General features: G+C 35.0%; 1 protein-coding gene across 2 annotated transcripts in view; it reads left to right on the top strand.

Moving 5' to 3' along the window:
- Positions 1-22,910, top strand: part of AKT3 (AKT serine/threonine kinase 3) — a 146,555-nt gene that overhangs the window by 94,077 nt on the left and 29,568 nt on the right. The window contains exons 6-9 of one of the 2 annotated variants that reach the window (XM_085300603.1): positions 1,066-1,131; positions 2,685-2,753; positions 10,799-10,921; positions 13,079-13,207. In XM_085300603.1, coding sequence (XP_085156729.1) covers positions 1,066-1,131; positions 2,685-2,753; positions 10,799-10,921; positions 13,079-13,207 — 387 coding nt within the window. The remainder of the gene's footprint in view (positions 1-1,065; positions 1,132-2,684; positions 2,754-10,798; positions 10,922-13,078; positions 13,208-22,910) is intronic. The other variant, XM_085300604.1, reaches the window with a different exon arrangement.

Raw genomic sequence — 22,910 nt, forward strand, 5'->3', positions numbered from 1 at the left:
ACKGTCTAATAGGCATGTGCAGTTCAGTAATGTTATATTGATATTATTTATACCAATATTAAAGTATATTCTGACTAAATACATTTTCTTATATAGGATTAATGTTGCTATCTGAGTCACACAGTGTAACRTCAGTATGTTGGTTAGCAGTGGCCGAGGGGACGGTGACAGGGTGCCCTGCACCCCAGCTCTCGAGGGAGAAGGCAGCTGCCAGGAGACCCGTGCAGGGACGCGTGGTCTGAGAGGGACCGAATGAGTTTCCTTCCCTTTGACTCGCTGTGGTCCCCGTCCTGCCAGCTCAGCCACAGGTGGCTGTCCTCTGCCAAATTGCCCCGCTTCCAAAATTCATTTGGAAATGGGAAAGGAGATTCGATTCTGCCGACTTTCCCCAAGTGGCCTGGATAAGGTCTGCATCCCCAAGAGGGAGGATCGCTCCTGTTTGAGAAGCACTGCTCTGCTGGCCTTCTGGTTAGGAGAGGGCAGAAAGTTGAGGGGTAGTTTTTGTGTCACCACTCTTTTGGCTAAATTGTTTCAGAAACAAAAAAAAAAAAAAAAAAAGCCTCTGACGTTGCTTAGTATTAGGCTATGTTAGGCTATGTTATGTGGTTGCCTGTCAGTTACTATCTTTGTCCATTTCTTGCAAATTGATTCCCTCACTGTATATATATTATTTAGATGTTTTGTATCAGAACTGCAAGGTTCTGATGATTATATTTTTAAACTCTCAGTTTTGTAATTATTTCTTCCTGCTCTGTGTTTAGTATAATAGTTAAAGAGTTTTTCTTAAAGAAAATTAAATGCAATATGTTAAATTATATTTTGCCAAATACTTTAATTACTTTAAAACCTCTTYTTCAAACCATATGAATGCTTGAGCTTTTTGTTCCTTTTCATATTTTTATCAAGTGAACAAGTTCATTCATTTTACAAATCTACAGTGTTCCTTGCTCTTTTTTTTTGAAGTGTCAAATCTTATAACTAATGATAGTCTTATCATCATCATCATAACTAATTACAATTTTACATCTTAATTCAGACCTATTTCTTGTGCTGTTTATTGCTTAGGATGAAGTGGCTCACACTCTTACAGAAAGCAGAGTATTGAAAAACACCAGACACCCTTTTTTAACAGTAAGTATTAGGAATTAATTTGAAATACACTGCAACAGGTCATTTTCAGCATGATGGCTAAACCAATTAGGACCACATTTCAGAAAACAAATGTTGAAGTCTTTCTCATCATGATCTGTAAACAAGCAATAGATATCCTGTGTTCATGATGCTTTTTATTAGAATATGTATTTAAGAGTATMTTTTGGAAATAAAGTATCCAGTTATTTTGCAAAGCTTAAATGTACTGAAAACAAATCTGTTTGATTGTGGAACATAGTTTTCATGCATTTTTTGTGACTTTTTTGTGTATAAGCACTGTTTTTCAGTAAGTTACGAATTTCATATAGTTATCAAGGCAGTTTTTTTGGAAGTAAAATTTAAAACTAGTAAGAATTGAATAACGAAAAATAACTATTAGTTCAGCATCAGGAATGTATGGAGATACAAAACATACACTACTACTTCAATATCTCTGTCTTTATAAGGATAATATTTTATAGGAAGCAAAATATTGAAAAGAAGATAAGAATTTTGAGATTAATGACAAATTATGTTTAGTAATTTTATTTAAAAAAGTCTTCCTTTTGTAGAAAGAAAAATGATATTTTTCTGTATTAAAAAATCAAGGTGTAATGTGATAAACTTTGTGATAAATAAAGTTGTAAATGAACTCTTTAGAAAGCATGGAACACATAATGCATTGACGTTGTTTAGCAAAAAWATTCTTAGAAATTCAGTCAAGAATAGTTTCTGAAGTATTATAGTATAAAGGTAAGCAAGAATATGCATAATTTTAATCAGGTCATGTAACAATGTCACTCCAGCTACATTTTTATATCTTTCTGATTTTATTTAAAAATACTTAAAAACATACAGTATTTAAGACGTGTCTCCTTATGATTTTAAGTAGCTCTACTGCATTTCATCTCTTGAAGCAAAATTTGCATCAGTAGGTTTTCATTGATATCATTTTTTCCCAGCAGAGTCAGATAAACCGTGATACATCAAAAATTTTGATTAAGATAATAGCATCTTTTATAATTTAAAAACTATAGATCAGTAAATAGATTAATTTGCCACTTACTGCTTTAAGCATTGCATAGTGCTTTAAAATAGAGAGTCCTTGCAAGTGAAAGCAGGCCAGAGGTAAAGATCACTTTTAAGATTTTCCTGGAGAGAAACAAAGGTGGTGGTGCGGTAATCTCTGTGCATGCGCATTGAGGATGTAGACATTGTAAAATATTAAAATAATGAGTGAGGATATCTGGTACATATGGGAATAAGGCAGAAATGCAGCACGGAGTTACGTATTTTAATACTAATTTACTGCTTTGTTACAATAAACATGCTATTTTCTTATTAATGAACACTTTGCAGAGATGAGCAAGATGTGGAGATTGTTGAGTTATTTTTCCTCCAACTTCAGTTAGAGTAATTAAAAGGGTGATGAGAACTTTCAGGAGGTCAGAATTGCTTGTTTAAAAGGATAAAATTAAGTTTGTTGCGGGTTMACTGCAAGAAATCAGGTTGATACATAATGATTGATTTGGTTTTGCTCTTTTCTTTGCAAGTCCTTGAAGTATTCCTTCCAGACGAAGGATCGTTTGTGTTTTGTGATGGAGTATGTTAATGGAGGAGAGGTAAGTTGAAATAAACCATTCGGCACTTGTAGTGGTAATTGTTACTGGGTAACATTTCAGGGACATTCTTTTTCTTTTCTTTCTTGCTCTGTTATCTTTGAAGGGATTTTTTTTTTAATAWWTTTTTGTTTGATTATTACAAAAAGCAAAATACCTAGACATGTTTTATAGCCATGCCGTCAAAAGCACTTCCCATTTTTTAAAAATGAAACCATTGTATTTTGAAAGATAATTTCATGATAGAGAAATATTTTCAGAGTTTAAAGACATTTTCTGTTTATTTTTTCTTCAAGCATATTGCAGCATACTCTTGTACAAAGTGGGTATAATCTAGTGCAAATGAACAAAAATAATATTTACTAATCTTGCTTTTGTCCGATTGCGAAATAATCTATTCTGTTCTTTGCTATAGCCATTGTAAATATCTAGGAGGAAGGAGTAGAGTTTTTATACTTTCCATTGCTTCTGTCCCCTTCATTTGCTCTGCACTCTGGAAGTTTAAACTGAATTACAAAGCTTTTTATGGTGTCTTAMTGTGATTTAAGCATTTGCTGTCCTTAACTCTTTACTGAAAAAYGGAATATGAAAAAGTATGCTTGTCAAGTGGAAATAAAAAAATTACAGTCTAAGAAGGCAGCCTTTATCTACCTTTTGAGTGGTGTTTGCCACCCAAACTGTATCTCATTACAGCGTGAACTGGGGGGAATTCCTTATTTTGTGTACTGTACGCTGCATTATGACAGGARAGGACTGAGTGTTTGCCCTAGTTTTTTTATAATTATTCATTCAGGAATTGTTGCAGCAGGGTGTCATGTTTTGCATTATCCATTTTTCCTACCTTTTCCAACAACAAAGCTTTCTTCCACTATAATCCTAATGCCTGAGAGTGCCTGTCTTACGTTCATGACTCTGGCACCTTTCCAGGCTCACTTTAAGGCCCGTTCACATTCTAACTCATCCTGGCTACCAAACACGGTGCCATAGGGTTTTCACATGGGAGGGTGTCTTGTTTAACTCAATCTGTATAAACTGTGTTCTGGACATGACAGGTAGCAAATCATCTTGGCTGGATGAGGTAGATACCAGATCTCCCTCAAAGGCAATGGGATAACAGAACAGCCTTCTGTTGAACTCTCAGCTCAGTTATAGGGGATTAAATCTGTCTCACCAATATTAAGCTAGTGCTACTTACAGTGAGTTTTAAAGGCAATTCCTTGTAGACCAGTTCATTCTGCATAGTTTTCTCTGTATATGTTGCATTTCAGTAAAATTAGGGGTTGCATTTTCAAAGTATGTTTTTAACATCAGCCTGTCATTTAGATGCCTGTCTCTTTGAAAGATGTTTTTCTGCCCTACCAGAATGCAGAACAGAGCCCACCAGGAATGTTTTCAACTCCTCTCTTTACTATTGTGGCTATTCTGACATTGGATTTTGATCAGGCCTGAATCTCCTGTTTATTTCTCTGCCTTGAGTGCTGCTTCTTTGTGGCAACTGCTGCAAACATCTTGCATCGTGGGTTTCTTGTTGGCAGCCTGCTTTTGTCCATTGGCCTTGGAATGATTTCAGTGCACTTCACTGAGAGTGGGTTGCTAAGAAATTCAAAGGACTTCATATTTGTTAAAACAGACTTGTTAATTGAGAAAACTGTTGAAAATAGGTTGCACTAAATTTAGCCAGCACTTCAGCCCTGTGTAAGCATGCCTCCTGATACTGCACGCAGACTATTCCCTTTTTCTGCTTCCCTCTACTGCTCTCTCCAAGCGGCAAGGAACTTTWGTTTCCTTGCAATAGTTTCTCGTTGTTGAAGGTGTTGAAAACTCATTTAATTCTATCCTTATAGTAAGAAATTGACTGTAGCAGCATCGTATTACTTCTGATGTTGGTTCTTCAGAGCTGCACCGTCTTCACTTGTGCTTCTGTTTAAAATTCCTTTAGATTAAAGATTTATTTTTATTTAAGCTGTTGTGCCGGGGTCAATTGCTTGGAAACTTTCATGGATTTTATATCTTCCAGGAGTGTAGTACTCAGTCTTCCAAATGAAGGAGTTTTTTAAAATTTATATTAGTATTTTTGAATCTGACCCAGATGAAAGCAAAGGAACTCCACAGTTTAGCCTTCTGCCCTACTGCAGTAATAAAAACTGTGATCAGTACTAGGAGTCTTCAGTTCCTCTTCCTGTGCATAAGGGAGGAAAAAAAACCCACCAACAACAATAAAAGAGAAGGTCACTGAACTACATTCTGAAGAAGAAATTTTGTTAAAATGGTACTGAACGAGAATCCTCTGTAACAGTAAAATGTCTAGATCCCTGTTTAATGTAATATCCCACCAGAATAACAACACTTTACCTTACCTTCTCTTGCCTATATAACTTCGTATTACTTAGGCTCACTTAGTAAGTGAACATATTTTAATGAAATGTAACTGCTTCTGTTTTACTGGTCTACGTGTGTGCTTTTTTGCTGTGTACAAAATACTTACTTGCCTAGTTTTATGGTGACTTCCTTTTAAAAAAGTATTTTCTGTAGCTAAATATATAAAAGCAAAACATTATAGGGTTGTGGGTTTTTTCCAAGCAAATTGTTCAGATACAGAAATATGGAGTGTATTTTTTCTATACTGACTATTTTTGTAGTTACTTTTCTTCTGTCTGAGGACCCAATCTTGAAATCTTTGTTGTGGGCTGAAAGCTTACTTTTTTTTTTTTTTTTTTTTTTTTTTAGTGTTGCTGTCAGACTCTGGATAAATGCTTAGCAATGTCTGTTGATCTCTAATATTTAAGAATATTAAATAAATCAGATGCTATAAACTATGTTGCAAACTAAAGCTAGGAGGGTACTTCTAGCATTGTATTTACTTCTCCATAGCTTTGTGATCTTGAAGAAGCTACATTAAAGTAGCATCAAGACACTGAATTTTGATTTTAAGTAAAAAAAATACTCATTTGGCTTAGTTGAGATGACCTAATTCTGTTTTCAAGACTTTGAAATGGCATATTTTATCAGTATGTGGTAAACAAGTATCTACAACTTTACATGATAAACTGTGTGTTCTTTCTTTTGCTTCAAAATACAGGATATTCWTTTAAATATTTTCAAGTAACAAAGCTATCAGTACTAATAACAAGCATAGGTTATTAAAAAAACCCAAGTCCTTCATTTACCTTCATCTTTTGCTGTTCCTGTCCTACTAACAGTTTGAGAAAAAAGTGTAAGGCTGTCTTGATGCTTTTCCTGCAAGTATTTATTTGTCTATTTTTCTTTTTATAATCCATATAATTTTGATTACTATGCGAATACAGCAAGCTAATAGTATATTACAATGTTCCCCAAAATCCTAGGCTGCACAAAATGATATAAACTATCATATAAGAGTGGTATTCTAAGAATGGCTCTTTGTTAGGGAATATTTGGGAGTATGTTTCCCTTTTTTAATTTCCAATATTTTTCAATAAAGGTTTAAAAGCTTTGAGAATTAAATTTATTACATACATTACTCTGCAGAATACATTGATTAAGGTGATTGATAAGTTGATTAATTTCTGTGTTTTGCACTTTCAGGATAATTCCAGATTCTATACTCTGTTACAAGACTTAATTAGTAATTATCAACATAATAAAATTAGACTCTAAAATTTATTCAGATGGTTTCTCCACACCAGAGTTCTGTCTTCTACTTGGCTTTTTTTTTTCTCTGCAGCTCTTACTTCAGTTCATTAGGCAAGAAAGAACCAAATGGTTTGTTGTAATTGAACAACTGCTATTAGTGTCCAGAAAAAAAATACAGAGGGTTTACAACAAATCTAATGAAAAAGAACTGAATATTGTTATAAACTTCTTCATTTTATTTGGATTGTGTCCTGTGTTCTTTTCCTGAACTCTACATAAGAGAGAGTATATTCCTTGTCCTAAAATTCTTACAGTCCAAAATAAGATCCCTATATTTCTTTGGGTAAGAATTTGCCTAGAAGTGGTATAAAGTCTGAAAAGTAATCAAATGATCAAAATTATCAAGGCTGCTACTGCAAGTGACACTGAAGTCACTTTGTTACTGCAAAAGAATCAAACCAACAGTCAAATATAAAGTGTGTTTAACTGCAGAGCTGAGCAAACCCATTATGCAATTGTGGGAGCCAGCTATACAAGTATCCGCACACTACCTGTCTCACTAACATCTGTAGAAACTTAACATATTGATGTATATAAGGTTGTATACATATTTACATGTTTGGCAGCATATATACTTGGTTCTGCAGTTGAATGTACTCTCATATTTGACTTCTGGTTTTATTTGTTAATATTTTTCCATTAGAACTTTTTATTAGAAAAATATCACGGCAACATTGTTGTGCAGTTTTTAAATGAAGACGTACCAGCAAATTTATAGCTACAGTCCTCATTATAATTATAGCACTGTCAGATACTTACTTATATATATTTGAATGTTACAGTTAATGTATAGCATTTAAAAAGTTATGCTCACAATGTGCTAAATCTGTTGCTATTGCAATTCAAATGAATTTATCTCGTATTTAATAAATGTAAATCAATGAGTAATGCAAATATATGAAGCTTTTCTTCTAACTTTACATCAAACTTCTTCTTTTCATTACCTGATACAATAAATGAAATGTTGCTACAGTTGTAAAAGCAGCCCAGGGACACAATCATTCCAAAATAGTGAATCAACTAAATAATTAGCTGATGAAGATTTCTTTATGGAATTGGAAAGAAATCCAAGATAACTAATAAATGCCATTCTGCATATTTTTAAGAGAAAAATTTGCTGTAGTTTAATGGAATTAAATTTTTCTATTACTATTTTTGTTTACTTTAGAATCTTTAGCATGTATCTGAGTGTATGAATTTTAACATACATTTATATCTAAGTATGTTTTTCATTCAGAATTAGCATATATGGTTTGTAATAACTCTGGTGCTGTAGTAATATGAACAATGTTTATAACAAATGAGTGTAATGTAAACTTGCAATGTTTTGCATATTTGCAAAGTAATTCGTGCTTGCTATCTGACCTGTTGCCTACTGTACTTCTCAGGTGAGTAAGGCCTCAGGTCCCTACTGTTTCACATGTGGTTAGTCACAAATACTGATTGGGAAGGAGGTTGCCACAAGTTTATGTCTAAAACTTTTGCAGGGGCTCTGATTCACAGAGATGTCTGCCTTGGACATCTCTCGCGGTCCGTACCCATGCTGATGCCAGCCCGTCAGGTGCATACGGAGGAGGGGCTTGATCACGACGGTCTGCGGCTGGTTTTGCTTTCTGTAGGCTGCACCAGGCTGCAGTCTGGGGGGCTCAGTAGCTGCTGTGGGAGCAGCAGAGCGATTCCAGCATCTCGAGTGGGTAAAGAGCTCCCAGGAGAATAACTCACCGCTCCGCTCAGGAGAGCCGTCATTGACCTGTGTTCTCTTAAACTCTCTCTGGTTTGATAATTCGTTCTTTCTGAGCCATGATAATGTCAAAAAGGTGCTTATTATTTTTGCATCTAGTCRTATGTAAGGGAGATGTTTCAGGATTGATTCAGTTGTGTGTGTCTCTGCTTTGTGAATCGCTGGCAAAGGGGATTTGGACAGGCACAGTAGTTAGAAATCTTCCTTGGGCTTTTGAAACCTTGTCAGATATGACATTAAGATAAATTGACTTAAGAACTCRGAGTGTCTTTGGTAAACTATCTGTTTTGCTATATGGCAAAACAGCTATTGCTGTTTGCTTCTGACTGGCCGTAGTACTTTGAAATTAGTATTTTGAATGARTATTGGTAATATTTTGTTGGAAATACTAATGAAAAAAACATCTTTGTCTACTGTGGTTATCAAGTATCAGATTCTTCTTACAAAAAATAATATATGTGTTGCTGATAAATATCCTGAGGTTTCAGAATTTTCCAAGGTTTTGCTGTTCAGCTATTGGATTAGTCTCCTTTTCATACAACAAATTGTAATAGTCCCTTGCACAGATAAGAATATAGGGCTAACTAGATGTTATGACATAACTTTATGGAATACATCCGTTATCTGTACACTTAAAAAGGTGATCAAAAGCTGCCCTTTATTTTGAATTATTTGGAGTCAATCAAAAAATCTCTGAAAAAGAGTGACATTAGCTTTATTTTTTTTAAAGAGATCACAGAACAGCTATAGGTACATAAATCACACAAGAGCGTTTGTCTTTTTTTGGATGAAGGTCTAATTATTTAACAGCATTTGTTGTCTGTTTAAATAAATATCCTGCAGGTGAGGTGTGGAAAAACTTTTTAAAAAATTTAGAAATATATTTACTCTTTTCCTGATGTTAYAATGTATGAGACAAAAACAGACTCGTAGTTGTTCAGATGATACGTATCTTTAATTTATGCTGGCAATTAAGCCATGGGATAGTCAGTGCAGACTGCGGTTTACTGCAGGTAGGTGTGATGACATAATCAGGGATTGGTCCTTAAGGAGAGAAACCAGCAGCAGAAGCAATTGAAATACCTACAAAATACTGATACTTTGTCATGCAGGAATTGCAGTGTTATACAGGGGCTCTGAGCATTCGAGAAGAGGCTGAGCAAGCAGCGCAGATTCAATGAACAAAAATGAAGCATTCCCAATTCATCGAATGTATGTTAAACCGCAGTTTCTCAATTTACCATGAAGTCTCTGCTTATACAAATATAGGCAGGCAGAAGGCTTGGTTTATTTAGGCTCAAAAGGAAGTAATAAATGTTTTCTTGAGGTATGACTGTCGAGGAAAAGGTTGACTTTAAATGTTCGTAGGACTATGTAATTACTTTTTGAAAAATTCACACATTGAAAATAACTGCAGTAATTCTTGAGCTGTCCTGGGCCATGTTACCGGTATAAATTTCCCACAAATGTAAGGTGGTAATGGCAGACTGAACATGTTACTGTTTCTTTCTTTTGTAGCCTGCGATTTTGGATTTCTCAATTACTTGATATTTTTAGCAATGAAATTGAAAATAATATACGTTGTTGCTATGGATTTCCTTGTGTGTCTGTAGTCTATAAATGAACCTATTTTCTGTGTTTCTGTTTTGTTGCTCATTAGCTCTTGCACTAAAAACAAACACATTGTAACTTGAAGGAGTAAGGAACAAGGTCCATTTGTTCTTATATAGAATACAGAAATATACTTACTAATCTCTGTTTAAAGACTTCCCAAGTGTTCTTAACACAGAAAATGAAACTGTCCATTTCAGAGTAAATTTGTATTAAATAGCCAAATTCTAGTTTTCTGTGTTGTTCCAGATCCTGGAAACGATGCTTTGTCTGATAAGAAGCTGAAAACGTTACAGAACTTCAGCTTCACCTTACACATTTTCATTGCAGCTGAATTTATTGGCAATACTATTTGACTAACACTTTTCAGTTTAAGAAGTGGCTGCAAAGTAGTGTGATAATTATGAAGTTTTGAAAGGGAGATAAATGTATAATATGGCAAAGTAATRTAATAATAACAATACAGTATGTATAGAATCATTTTTATAAGCCCTGAACAGTTGTCTGTTTGCTTTTTCTAATGACTGTGACAGGTTAGCATTATGATTTAGGTGGTGTTGTAAAAGGCAAAATCAGCTGTTTGGTTGAAGTCTGCCTAGATGTTTTTTCAGTTCAAAGTTACTAAATTACTGAAGAACTTGAGGCAGAACCAGTGCCTTAGCGTTTTAATGATATTTCTCCATAGCTTAAAATAAAAATGTGAGGAAGTGGAAGAGGGAGAAGTACAGAATGAGGCTGCTGCATACTTTTTTTTTTCCTCTGGTAACTGAAGGTTAAATGAGTAGCAAGCAGAATGCCTTAAACAAGATTGGTATATTGATTAAAACGCTGATTTAACAGCTCGCTTCCTCCCTTTGGAAAACTGGAAAAGATAAGCCAGCTGCTGTCTAAGAGTGCTGAGTGTCCACTGAGAGTATACTATCTATCATCACAATATGGTGATGAGAGGTGTTTTATGTTTGTGTTAATTTCCCCCACTAAATCAGTAATTATTACAATCCTGTCCCTGCTGTTTACCCTGCAGCTGTTTTTCCATTTGTCGAGAGAGCGGGTGTTCTCAGAGGACCGCACACGCTTCTATGGTGCAGAAATTGTCTCTGCTTTGGACTATCTGCATTCTGGGAAGATTGTGTACCGTGATCTCAAGGTAAAAAAAAAAAAAAAAAAAAAAAAAGGAAAAAAAAAGAAAAAAAAAAGAAAAAAGAGTAATCAAATCTTTGTTTTTGCAGAGACTATTGGGACAAACACAAAGTAATTATAAAGTTACACTATTCAGAGTTAATGGGGAAAAAAACTCCGTGTTCAGTTTAAAGTTCTATGTGATACTGGAGGAAACATTTTGCTACAGTAATCTATAGATAGATATGTTCTTTGACTTTAACTTGATTAAAAAAAAAAAAAAGGCACACCCTAATGATAGCAGCTGAGGGAGATATACAAACTTTCGATCCTTTTTCTCATTAGTTATAACTTAAATCAGATTTCAACAAGAATCTCCAATATATTTCTTTATTTCCCAAAATCAGGAAAATTTGGAAGGGGGAAAATGTGACTGCATTCAATTTATGTCACCAAAGTAGTATGTTCTTGTATGATCTAAGAACATTTAAAATAGTTCAAAACACTAAAGCTTTACTTTTTAAATTACTTTGTCTTACGTATCTTAGGAAAGATGCATAACGCTAGAATGTAGTTCATCATAGATTTGCCTGTGCTTAGAGTGAGAAGAAAAGAAGAAAGAACATTTTTGTTTGATTGCTTTTTTTTGCTTTGCTTTTTTTCATAAGATTTGATACTTATTTCCTCTGTCATCTGCAGCTCTTTGTGTCCTATGCTGCAAGTACTCTCTGTATGACCAAATTCCATGGAAAATGCCCCTGTTTTCAACAACAGCATTTTCTAACTTATGTGGGAAGAACCTCTAAATTCCATGAGGCAACAGAGAAATAAATATTTTATTCCTATAAAAAGCCTTTAATTTTTTGTATGAGAGATATATTTTTCCATTATACATATGCACTACTCCAGTTCCATCTGTGTACTTCCAGTAGAGAATCTGTAGAGAAAAAGTCTSTTGCAGGCAAGTTCTGCTCAGGGAAGTAGACAAAACCCAAAATACTGGTGTACTCAACTGTAGCAGAATCTGTTGTAATAACACGGAATACTATGATATCTTGGAAAAATACCAAGTTGGTCAAGGAATGATAGGTCATGATATTAAGTTTAAGTTTAAATTCTAAATATTAAGGAAAGAGGTATTTCACTTTATGAATCTTTCATTACATGTCGTCTATCTGACTCTTCTTTTATGAAGCTGTTTCATTCAAAGAGAAATAAACACCTTTGAACTGTTCCTGAGTTTATGCAGGCTTAGGAAGACGATACTATCATTGTTCTTGGTTGACATTTTCCGTATATACCTTATAATGCTGCTTTGTTGAGAAAAGTTGTTCAGAAGTATGTTTTACTTGTTTTCAGTTGTATATATTAAAATTATTGCTAATAACCTATCCAAAAAGCTTTGAGAAAGTGATGTTAGCCATGTTTTTGAAATAATCCTCAGTAAATATTGCAGTAGTTTTCATTCCTGTTCTTTAAATATTTCCTAATAGGCTATATTTTATTTGCACATTTCAAAGCAAGGTTTATTTATTTAAAAAGCAATGCGAAGCATCCGGAAGTACACATACACATTCAGGAGTAATAAGAATTACAGGTTTTTTGTAAGTATATAAGGAGGAATTTATCTAGCATTTTTTCTTCATTAGTAGCCTCTCTTCTCCCACTTTTCCCTCTGCTCTTGAAAAGGTTGTGGAAGATGCAAATATTTTAAGGATTTATTTTCAAAGAGTGGTGTTTTTAAAGGATAAATACTAACTTTAATGATGCTACAATAAGTAAAATATATCTTCATAAATGAAGATCATGTATCAGCAGAGGAAACCTATGAAGTCTTACTGAATGATAGTCATGATTGTAGCCTTGAATTATATAATTATCTCTTGAGAATATTTGGAAAATGATTTTGCTTGCTTTCTGTAGAAGATGCACCAAATATTTTAAATTTCAGACTGAAAGGCTATGCTTTCACTGAGCTATGATTTAGTATTGTGAATTGTAAAATAGTATTAAGTAATTATTTAAATGGTATAACAGTAACTGCTGTTAAATGCTGTTGTAAATTATAGCTTAATTATGTTGCATTGCGAGCAATAACTTCATAGTTTTTTTAAAAAATTGATATAATGCATCAGCCTTTCCTTTTAAGAAATACTAAGGGAACATTTTTTTCCCCAATACGCAGTTAGAAAATCTAATGTTGGATAAAGATGGACACATAAAAATTACAGATTTTGGACTTTGCAAAGAAGGGATCACAGATGCAGCAACTATGAAAACGTTCTGTGGTACTCCAGAATACCTGGCACCTGAGGTATGATTTAGAATATATTCTTGCAATACAGCATAAAATGTTTATTTTTCATGTCATTGTAGACTATAGTGTTTGTGTGATGAAAACTCATCATAATTCAGTTCATCATAATTCATCAAAAAGTTGACTGACTATTCTGTCACTAATACTATGCTATTTTTATTCAGAATTGTATATGCTATTAGTYTTTCTTTTTAGTGATAGTCTGTACTTATATTGATGCTGTGCTTCTTAGCCTTTAAAATGGCCTTTAACATGCATTTTTCCTTCTCATGTTTGCCGTCTTTCATCGARCCTTTTATCTTCCAAAAATTTCTTCAGAAATAATCCCTCGTCACTCAGAACATATGAATCTTACTTAACTAAGCTGTATAGCTAGCGTTTATGCAGCTTCAGTGGAGAGAAGGGTGAACAGGAAGGTACTGAGCTTGATCGATTTTATCCAACCCCCCAGCTGCAGGAAACTGAAATTTTAGATATTTCTGCTAAAAACGGTGAGTGTATCAATTTCCAACCTGGTTGAGGCACCAGCCTCAAGAACTAGACATTTCCCAGGATATATGCCCAGGTCGCATCCAGAGTATGTCACCCTACCTTTATGACTAGTCAATACTCAGAAGTACTAAACATTGTTCTTTTCAGGGATTGCCAAAAAGATGGTCACAAGGGCCTTGTTTTGATTCCTTTCACAGCTCTCATCTGGCCACTCTAAGATCTGCTGAGGAAGCTCAAGTTACCAAATGCTCCAGTATCAGTGCTGTCAGCTCTCACACTAATGCCTACTGAAAAAAAGGTGTCAACATTTGAWTCTTGTCCTGTCTGACTTAAGTCAACTGTACTGACTGGTGCTAGCAGATGTCATTCTGCCTCTCCTCTTGGACTGCCAAATGCAGCTCTRGTATTGACATGAGAGACAGCATTATTTCTTTACTTAATGCCAAGGATTCTATGAATCCCGAGTAAGCCATTATTTCCATTGTTGTCTTCATTCAAGGAACACTGACACTGGCACTGATAGACTTTCTCAGCAACTTAAAGGGATTGACAAGGTTCTTCAATCTCACCATTTTTTTAAGAAGCATTCTTTTGCAGCAACTCAGCACCACCAAAAAGTCTCCATTTCATATCTCTCTGAAGAAGAATGTGCCTTAGATTAAAGGAGGGAGACAGAGGCACTGATTCAGTCTGGCTGTTTGCCCTCCTAATTCTGAGAGTATTGAATCCTTAGTAGCAACATCAAGCCGTGGACCCTATCTCAACAAGCTGTTTTAGATTGCTTTTGATACCTTATTCAGAACCTTACAATTAAGGAAGATCAAGGAAACTGACTGGTACACATCACCTTCTGGATACTATTGGCTGGTGCTCAAGATGTTAGGATGATCGGGTTTGAGGATTCTATTTCTAAATTTCTTAAAGCTAATTCAATGTCTCCTTAATTTGCACTCTAGGAGGAAATTGAAACTGTTCATAGTTTGTTATGAGTTTAATATGGCACTTACAGTTAATGAAACTAATTTAGATCGTAACGAGATCTTTTGATACATTCTTTTTCTCCTACTATAAAGAAAGAATCAGTATTCTTAGGAGACACTACATTTCTCTTCATCCATCTGGTTCCATCTTCCTTAATTCTTTCAGCAGTGAAGAAAAATCTGAGCCTTTATGCACTCAGGCTACAGATTTGAAATACCAAAATAATTTTGTTYGGTAACGTGTGTTTGTTTATTATAGCTGTTTGGTAAGTCATCAGCTGCTCTAGTTTTGAAGATAAACTTGCTGATATCTGGTCTCTTTTGCCAAACTCCGTCCCATAGATTCCAGGAAAGATGGATATGGATTTTTGCTATCCATTTAAAATTTTTTGACATGTCTTCTTCCTATTTAGTGCACAGACACGCTCAACATCTGTCTGCTTTAAGGATTCCAGAGCCATTCTTAACCTAGTTTGAGCTCTTCTCATGACTGCTTAGAAGTTGTCCTTTCAACTGTTTTGCTTGATACAGTAGCCACTTCTTGTGTCTTCTAGCCGCAGCAACTTATTCCAGCAGCTAAAACAGCAAGCAGAAGGGGTGGTACTGTTCTCATTGTGATAGACTACAGTTGTCATTGCCAGCTCTCACCTCCTTGTTGTCTTCTTGTCAGCAGTCCTGAAAACACTCTCAAAGAGYGCTCTCGAAGAGAACCTCTTCAGTTTCTTTCATCTGCTTCTYGCTTTTGGAAACCTTTGCTGTCATCCATCAAACTTAGCAATTGATTGTTCTGGGGTTTAGGCACTTTCTACAAGCTACGTGATCTAATTTGCATTTTTGCTCTTTAACAGTCCCATCCTCTTCTCCACCTCCCRTTGTAAGTATTTTTGGAAGTCCATCCTGTACAAACCTGTCTTGTAGGAGACTGAGCCTCATTGACTCTGGGAGCATAGATAGAACTCACCCTCCTGTACCTCAGAGGTAAAGATTCTAGGGCATGCTCTTTTTWTTTTTTGCCAAAATTAGAGGAGATAACAGATATCAATATGGCATTAGAAGACTCAGTGCCTTTATCCACACATTCACATTTAAAAGGGTGAAGTTAGCAATATATGAACACAGCTACAAAAAAGAAARCTTTCCTGTGGTACTTTCTGTTGCTGTAATAGTTTTTACCAGTACATTGCTGGGTAGTTGCTAACCTGAGAGACAGTTTTATCTATCTTCATGCTGATTGAGGATAAACATGTAAAAATCACTGTTCATTGTATTTCAGGCCTTAGAAATCATTATCTTTTGGTCATTCAGACCAAAGTCTTACTGTTTTTGACAAATTGCGGATTTTGAGAACTATTGTTGTGGCTAGACTTTTAGCCTGTTGCCGTGGTGAATTCCTGCTTGTTTTTTTCCCAAGAGAAGTGGCAGCATATATTTACATTTTGTCCAGCCATGATAAGTGTATTGTACATGCAGATACTCTTCAGCCTCTCTTCAGAAGCCAGATACTTTCCAGTTTGGTGGAGATATCCATTCAGCAGCTGTCCTTTAGTAATACTTTTGTATCCTCCTCTTTCGTTTAGGTCAATTGTAATGGCTGTTTCCCTTCTCCAGGCCATTTGGTGCAGCATCCCATGTACCAAGTTAGTTGTAGTTACACAGTATGCTGTGATAGTGTACTGTATAACACTCAGGGTACTCCAARGTCTCTGTCTATCAGTCGGAAAGCAGCTAACCCAGGAACTATTCCACTGACAAAGATTGACAGATTGAGAGCTGACTTAGTGTTTTCCTTTTAGGTGAAACTTCTATGCTTTTGCATGGTTTCTTAAGGGAGTTGGCAAGAGTTAAGGATTCAGTTCCAAACAAGAATTTGAACTTGGTTCTCTAAATGCTTGTTGGACCAGTGCTTTAAGCATGCAGTCCCACTTGCTCTTGCATCTTTTTGTGAAAACCGGGTTACAATTGCTTCTAACAGAAAAATGGGAAGTAGCTAGCCTGTGTGAGGTGGCTTCCCTCCTGCCATGATATTCTTTCATGTGAAGGTGTGCCTGTTGATCCATACAGAATTATTTCCCGAGGTGTTATCAGAACAGCTCTTAGTCTGAAAATAAGCTTGACTCTTGGTGTGTGTTCCCTACAAACCTCATGTTTCTGAGACTGAAGTGGTCCAACCTGTGTTGAAAAGGCTCYTTCTGTTTGTATTGATGAGGTCTGACCTTTCATATAGGGCCTGAGACTGACTGTGTTAATATCTAGCAGATCCAGAAGAATRTTCTTGTCCATAAAAAGATCAAGTGAACAGTGTACTACATGAAAAACCTTTTATGAGATTGCCACACTGGAGTCAACTTTAGTCATTGGAGCTCAGATTACTTTTCTTCACAGCCATTGTTTTTGTTGTTGTTGTTGTTGTTCCTGACACCTATCTGAATGTTTATGCATACCTTCACGAAGCGCTGTGCAGATACAGCGGTGTCCAGCCAGGGCTTTAAGCTAGGTGGTTCCACATGTACGTTCCTTTCCCACTGTCCAAATCCCACTGTCCAAATCCTTCACAGTAATCTAACCCCAGTATTGTACAGTACAAAGAAAACTAAGATAGGATTGGGTGTGTGCTGTTTTACATAGTCACATTCCAAGCATAAGAGGTAGTAGGGAATGAAYGCATTCTCTGTGAAGAAGATATTTGCCATTGCCAGATAGTAGGGACATATATGTTTACAACATGAATGTACATTTCATTCACAATTATTGAAGAATTCCAGCTGTAAGTAGCTTTTTTTATTTGTGAAATTCTGTAGATTTTTGACAATAATTTGGTTATCTGATAAATAATAGAATAACTTTATGCTCTGCAGTGGAATTAATGCAAACCTTATTTCTTAAGTGTAGTGGTAACGCTTAACATTTCTTATTGTTCTMCGATTTAGCAGTATTCCCTATTTAAAAGACACAAAATATTTTATAATTTTTTATTCCTTGGTAATTTTTCAGGAAGAAAAGACTTTGGTTTCTTAGGTGTCTGTTTCCACTGTTGTCCTTCAAAGTATGCTTTCACACTGGAGATCGTTGTGATGCCAGAGAATAAAGATAGATCTAATATGAAAAAGATGAATTATGATCTCATTTAGGAAATGAAGATACACTCTTCTTGAATTTTTACAGAAAAGACAAAATGTTTCTCTTGCAATTTTTGCAGTCGCAAAGGCAGGATGGGACCTTTTGACTTTTCCACAGGATATCACTTGCTTGGTAAAGAAAATAAAGAATAAAACTGAGAAATTACTAGTGACTGTAGTATATAACCTGTGACACTTAAAAGCATTTTGGATTTTGRTAGTTTTCATTTGATCATTGATGATAAATATTCATGAAACGAAGCTTCTTGTGTAGAGGAAGCAAAGTTTTTGTAGCTCTAATCCTTTACAAGGGTAATTTCTTGTATGAGATTACACTTTTCAGCAAGATGCTGACTTCCATTATGGACTGGCAAAGTACTTCCTTAGGACTAAGTACTAATGTTAGCTATAAAAAGGCACTTACTGTGGTACTGATTTTTGGTGTCACACAGAAGATACAAGATGGAATACCTGATATTCATTTTGTAGATCTTCATCTTTTTAGTAACAGATCAAAAGATGTTTTGGCTATGGACTAGACWGTAAGGGACTCCATGGATGATAAGTCAAATGACTCTTCATAGATGAAGCTAATCAAAGATATTTAGATATATTTTAATATCAGGGAAAGTGGTAGGATCGAGTTAATTTTTGTCAGCATAAAAGTACAGAATAGGTGGATGAACACTTTCCTTAAAGAACAAAGACTTTTCTTTTTTTAAAAAAAAAATGCAAAACCATTTCAATATAGTTTGTCTAACTCGTTATCACTTAAAGATGTATGACAATAAATAAGACCAGAGTAGGTTCATATCCTTTGTCCATAGACATGAGAAGATCATGAGACCAGTAGTAATGATGGAGATCTTAAGATGTGGTACACTATGCTTGTTCGGCAAATGTTTTCTGTTATCCTTTTAGAAATGAGAGGGAGATCATATGTAATTGTTTCCCTGAGTTTTACATCAGAGAAATAAAAGATAAAATTATTTATTGAAAAGCAGCAGCTGTCTTTCCCCACATTTCACCTCGTTTCTCACTTTCAGCTTTTACTTTTTGGAGAGTAAAATGATGTATGGGTGACCCAAAATCTAGAACTTGACCGTTGAAAGTGACTGAAATTCAGCAAGGGGAAAGATGATGCCCTGTGTTGGAAGGCCCTGTCCAAATCAGAGTAACTATTCTTAAGATATTTTCATAGCAAGAAGAAAAATTGCTATGTTTTTAGAGGAACTGAAGTTGAATTTTCTAGGAATGTTGTTTTGTATGCAGATTATCAGATGTTGTAGAGGCAGGAAAAGCATTTTGTCACTAGTGCAGCTATATATTTATTTAATTCTTTGTAACACTTGTATTGGATCAGGATATTTGCCAAAGGCAGTCTGATAACTTGTCTAGCTGAGAATAAGATGATCTTCYGCACAGTTTACCACATATGAGTCAGAGCTAATGGATTTGGGCAGAAAGGGAACCACAGGAATGCAGTGAGACAGTACTGGCTAGCGTTATAGTTGATGTTTAAGTTTTTGAAGTCATCGTAGCAAAGRAGAGTTTTAAAGAGGGATTTTAATGCAGGGAGAAATAGCAATATGAAGTGCTTCTTCACATGTGGGGAAGAGGATGAAAGTGCTTGTTTGCCAAGAAGTGGATGAAAATAGCCGATATCATGGACAAACTGAAGCAATCATGGATCCTSTGATGCCTATTGAGAGAGATTAGCTAAAGAGAGGATTTAAAGAAGAGCAGCCTGTTATGCAGTAAAGAACATGGTGTTCTCTATTGTACGGATAATATATCCAAGAGCACTCTTTTTAATAGAAGAGAGAGAAGAATTTGAGTAAAATAAGAAGGCAGATAACAAGAGAATTTAAAAGGAGGTAAAAGGAATTAAGAAATAAAYCAGATGGATTTATAGGGAGATTGACATGCCAGAAAACACAGATTAGAGATWAAAAGCTTTTTCTTACAGTGGAAAAATGCAGTTGTGAGCAGGAAAGAGATTTGAGCTGGACTAAAGGAGATAATTATTTTATTTTGCAAATTTTCTCTTAATAGAAGCAAATAGAGTGCTTTGCAGAGAGAGATGTAAAGGAAGAAGGGCAGTAGAAATAATGACCAACTTAAAATGAAGAGGAGCTGGAGAATTGAATACAGAAGAACTGAAGGATGGCATGAATGTTGTAGTGGCTCATCCAGTTTTCCTTTTCCTTTAAATTTCATTTGAATTAAAAGATATTTGAGGCACCTAAGCAATGTGCTTTTCAAAATTTTGTGCCGCTTTTCAGTGCTTTATAAAAATGTTTAAATACCCTTATTTTCCAGCTCTAGAACTACTGGATAACAAAAGTGAATGAGAAAAACAGGAATTTGCAAAAAAAAAAAAATGGGACAAATTAAGGGAAAGTAGCTATTGAAATGCTGTTAGATGGCATTTGCATTCATGGGGCTTTAAGAGCAGTATGAACTTTCAGAGTTGGAACTTGGAAATCCTGTTAGCAGAAACAGTGCAAAAGAAACTTTAATTTTAAGCTCTGTCTTCCATCATGCTTTAGAGAGCAAATTCTCAATCCTGTTTAGTTATCACTGGCAGTCATTAATAAAGCCTGATCATTGGTGGCTTTTGGGGGATTATTTAGGGGGAAGGGTAGTTTCTATTGTTATTAGGCTTCTTTTCATTTTTCTCGAGGTATTCACTTCTGTTAATTTTTTTTCTTTTTGAAGGACTATAGAGACACTCCCCCAGATTGTCTGTGGTAGTATAAATATGTTTGTAGTCTGTCTCATAACGGTTTTCCTAAAGATCAGAGAGGCCTATGGTGGTGCTTTAACAAGAGAGAAAGAATTTCATGTATGAATTTCTCTTATAGTGAGGTTAATATATTTTTGGAGAGTGAGAGATAATTTGTTTCTCTAGCTTCATACCTCTTTTGTTCTTTTTACAGACCTTGTAAGCTTTATTAAGAAGTGCATAGTATGCAGAAATGTTATGCTGAAGCATGACAGAGTTCTGGCAGCTGACACTTCCACCATCCAGTGTTTGTGCCTGGATGGCAATTTCCAATTATTTTGCATTTGGAAGCAGCATTTGCTTTATTGTTAAGGGACTGCATTGAATTTCTATGCATTTCCACTCTTGTCTTAGTTTCTTTGCTCCTCCTGCCTTTCCATGAGATTTCTTAGATACTTAAATTACGGGAGTCCTTTATTCCTTGTCCTTTGGCAGCTTACCGAAGACACAGGTTGTGACCATCCAGGTGTAGGCTCCTTGTAGCATATTATCCTGCCTCTGGCAACCTGGAGCAGATTGAGTCCACCAGGATCAGTGTGTGAACTCTTGTGGATGGATTTCTGGGTTTTATTCCTGTCATTGAATGTAATCTTTTTAGCGCTGAGCTAATTATGTAGTCTCAGTTTTACTGTTGAGTTAGAGTACCTGATCAACTTTCCAACTGTAAAACAGTTTGAAAATCAAATGTAGCTCACATGCAAGACCCAACAAAATTAGAAGTGTTAAGTACGTTTTGGCAGTTCACTTTTATTATGCCCAGTTCTCAAATGTACCAGCAGACAATCATCTGAATGTTAGTTATTTTTCACATGCTTATGTGATCACACAAAAAGTACATGCTAAAAAGAAGCAGATGGTGACAGATGGGGAAGGTTGAATAAGGTGGTTTTGGAAACGTAGAAAAATGCACTTCTGTAATAGTGTAAAAATAAAAATCTTTGATTGCCAAGTTAGAATGAACAAAATAGAGTGGCAAACCCCCCCGAAAACTTCACTATTAGAAAGAAATGGAACTTACTAGCATTCAATGTAAATTTATGAAAGTATATTCAATAGCATTCTTTTGTCCATATATAGAATATTAATTTTTATCAGATAGAGACTTTAAAGGTGGAAGTTGTGGTTTTTTTATTTCTCTTTAAAAAGATGCATTCAAATCAATTGTTTCCCATATTTGAAGGAAGTTGCCAGAGGATCTTTCTTTAATATCCCATACTGGTATTGCTGTAGACTACAAGAGTATTTTATCTCTAGTATCACAAAAAGATTTTAGCTCTCCTCTTACAAGATTAAATATATAATTAAGTATGTTAATGTTTTTCCTGGGAAACAGGTATGACATAGAGCTAATCTGTACGAGGCACCATTACATGTTTGTCATACAGGCAAATGTAAAGCTGAGTAAGTAGATGAGGTGCATCTCACAAAACAGGGATCAGGTTTTTGTATGTGAACTGTTCTGTACAAGGACCTACCTAGTACAAGGAATGAGGATTTGTTTATTTCCTTGCATTTGTTTAACTGGGTCTTGATATAAATATCTGTTGAGTTATAAACAAAACAAAGATTCCTTTTATAATGTTTCAGTAGATGAAATATATTTTACTTGATGAATTAAAAACTAATCTGTTGAATATTTAATTGGGAAGTGTCCTAAGAAAACTGATGCCATAATTATTTTGTCTTTTGATAATTGAGTAGGTATCACCTATTATGTTTGTCTTAACATATAGTATGAAGTATAACTGTTCCATGGTGACAGAACACTTTGCTTTTGTTATTTTTTTTCTGTAAAACCAAAAAAACACCCCAACTTCTGACAGCTTTTTATTCATTTCCATTAAAGTAAGTTTAGCTTGCTCAGTATCAAAACAGTGTAGTTCTGTTGATATATTCTGCTTAATTAATTTTTCTTTTGGTTTCAAAGGGATTGTTTTAGTGTGTTTACTCTCTGTTTACTTATCTGTTTCATGTATAATTTGATTCCTAGTAGAGGCACAATAGAATTTGTCTTACCTGTGGAAATACATCTTAGTGTTGGCATGTGCCCTTGAACAGCTGTCTATTGTAGATCTGGCTATATTTTATTTCTGGTGAGAGCAGGTCAGAAGTATGGGGAGGAAGGAAGAGTGTCTATGCCTGAAAATATTTTCCTTTCTGATTTATGAGAATTTCACAATTTTTTCTTTACACCAGAATTCCAAGTACCAAATTATTTTTTTATGTTGAAAGGAAATGGAAATGCAAAAAGTTGTTTTATCTTGAAATGCTAGTACCTCATGAAAATTCAAATGTGATCTTTCTTTTTTTTTTTTTTTTTTTTA

This window comes from Rhea americana, unplaced genomic scaffold (genome assembly GCF_003343005.1).
Source record: "Rhea americana isolate MKP2758 unplaced genomic scaffold, rheAme1 scaffold_166, whole genome shotgun sequence".
In the NCBI taxonomy this organism is placed as follows: domain Eukaryota; kingdom Metazoa; phylum Chordata; class Aves; order Rheiformes; family Rheidae; genus Rhea; species Rhea americana.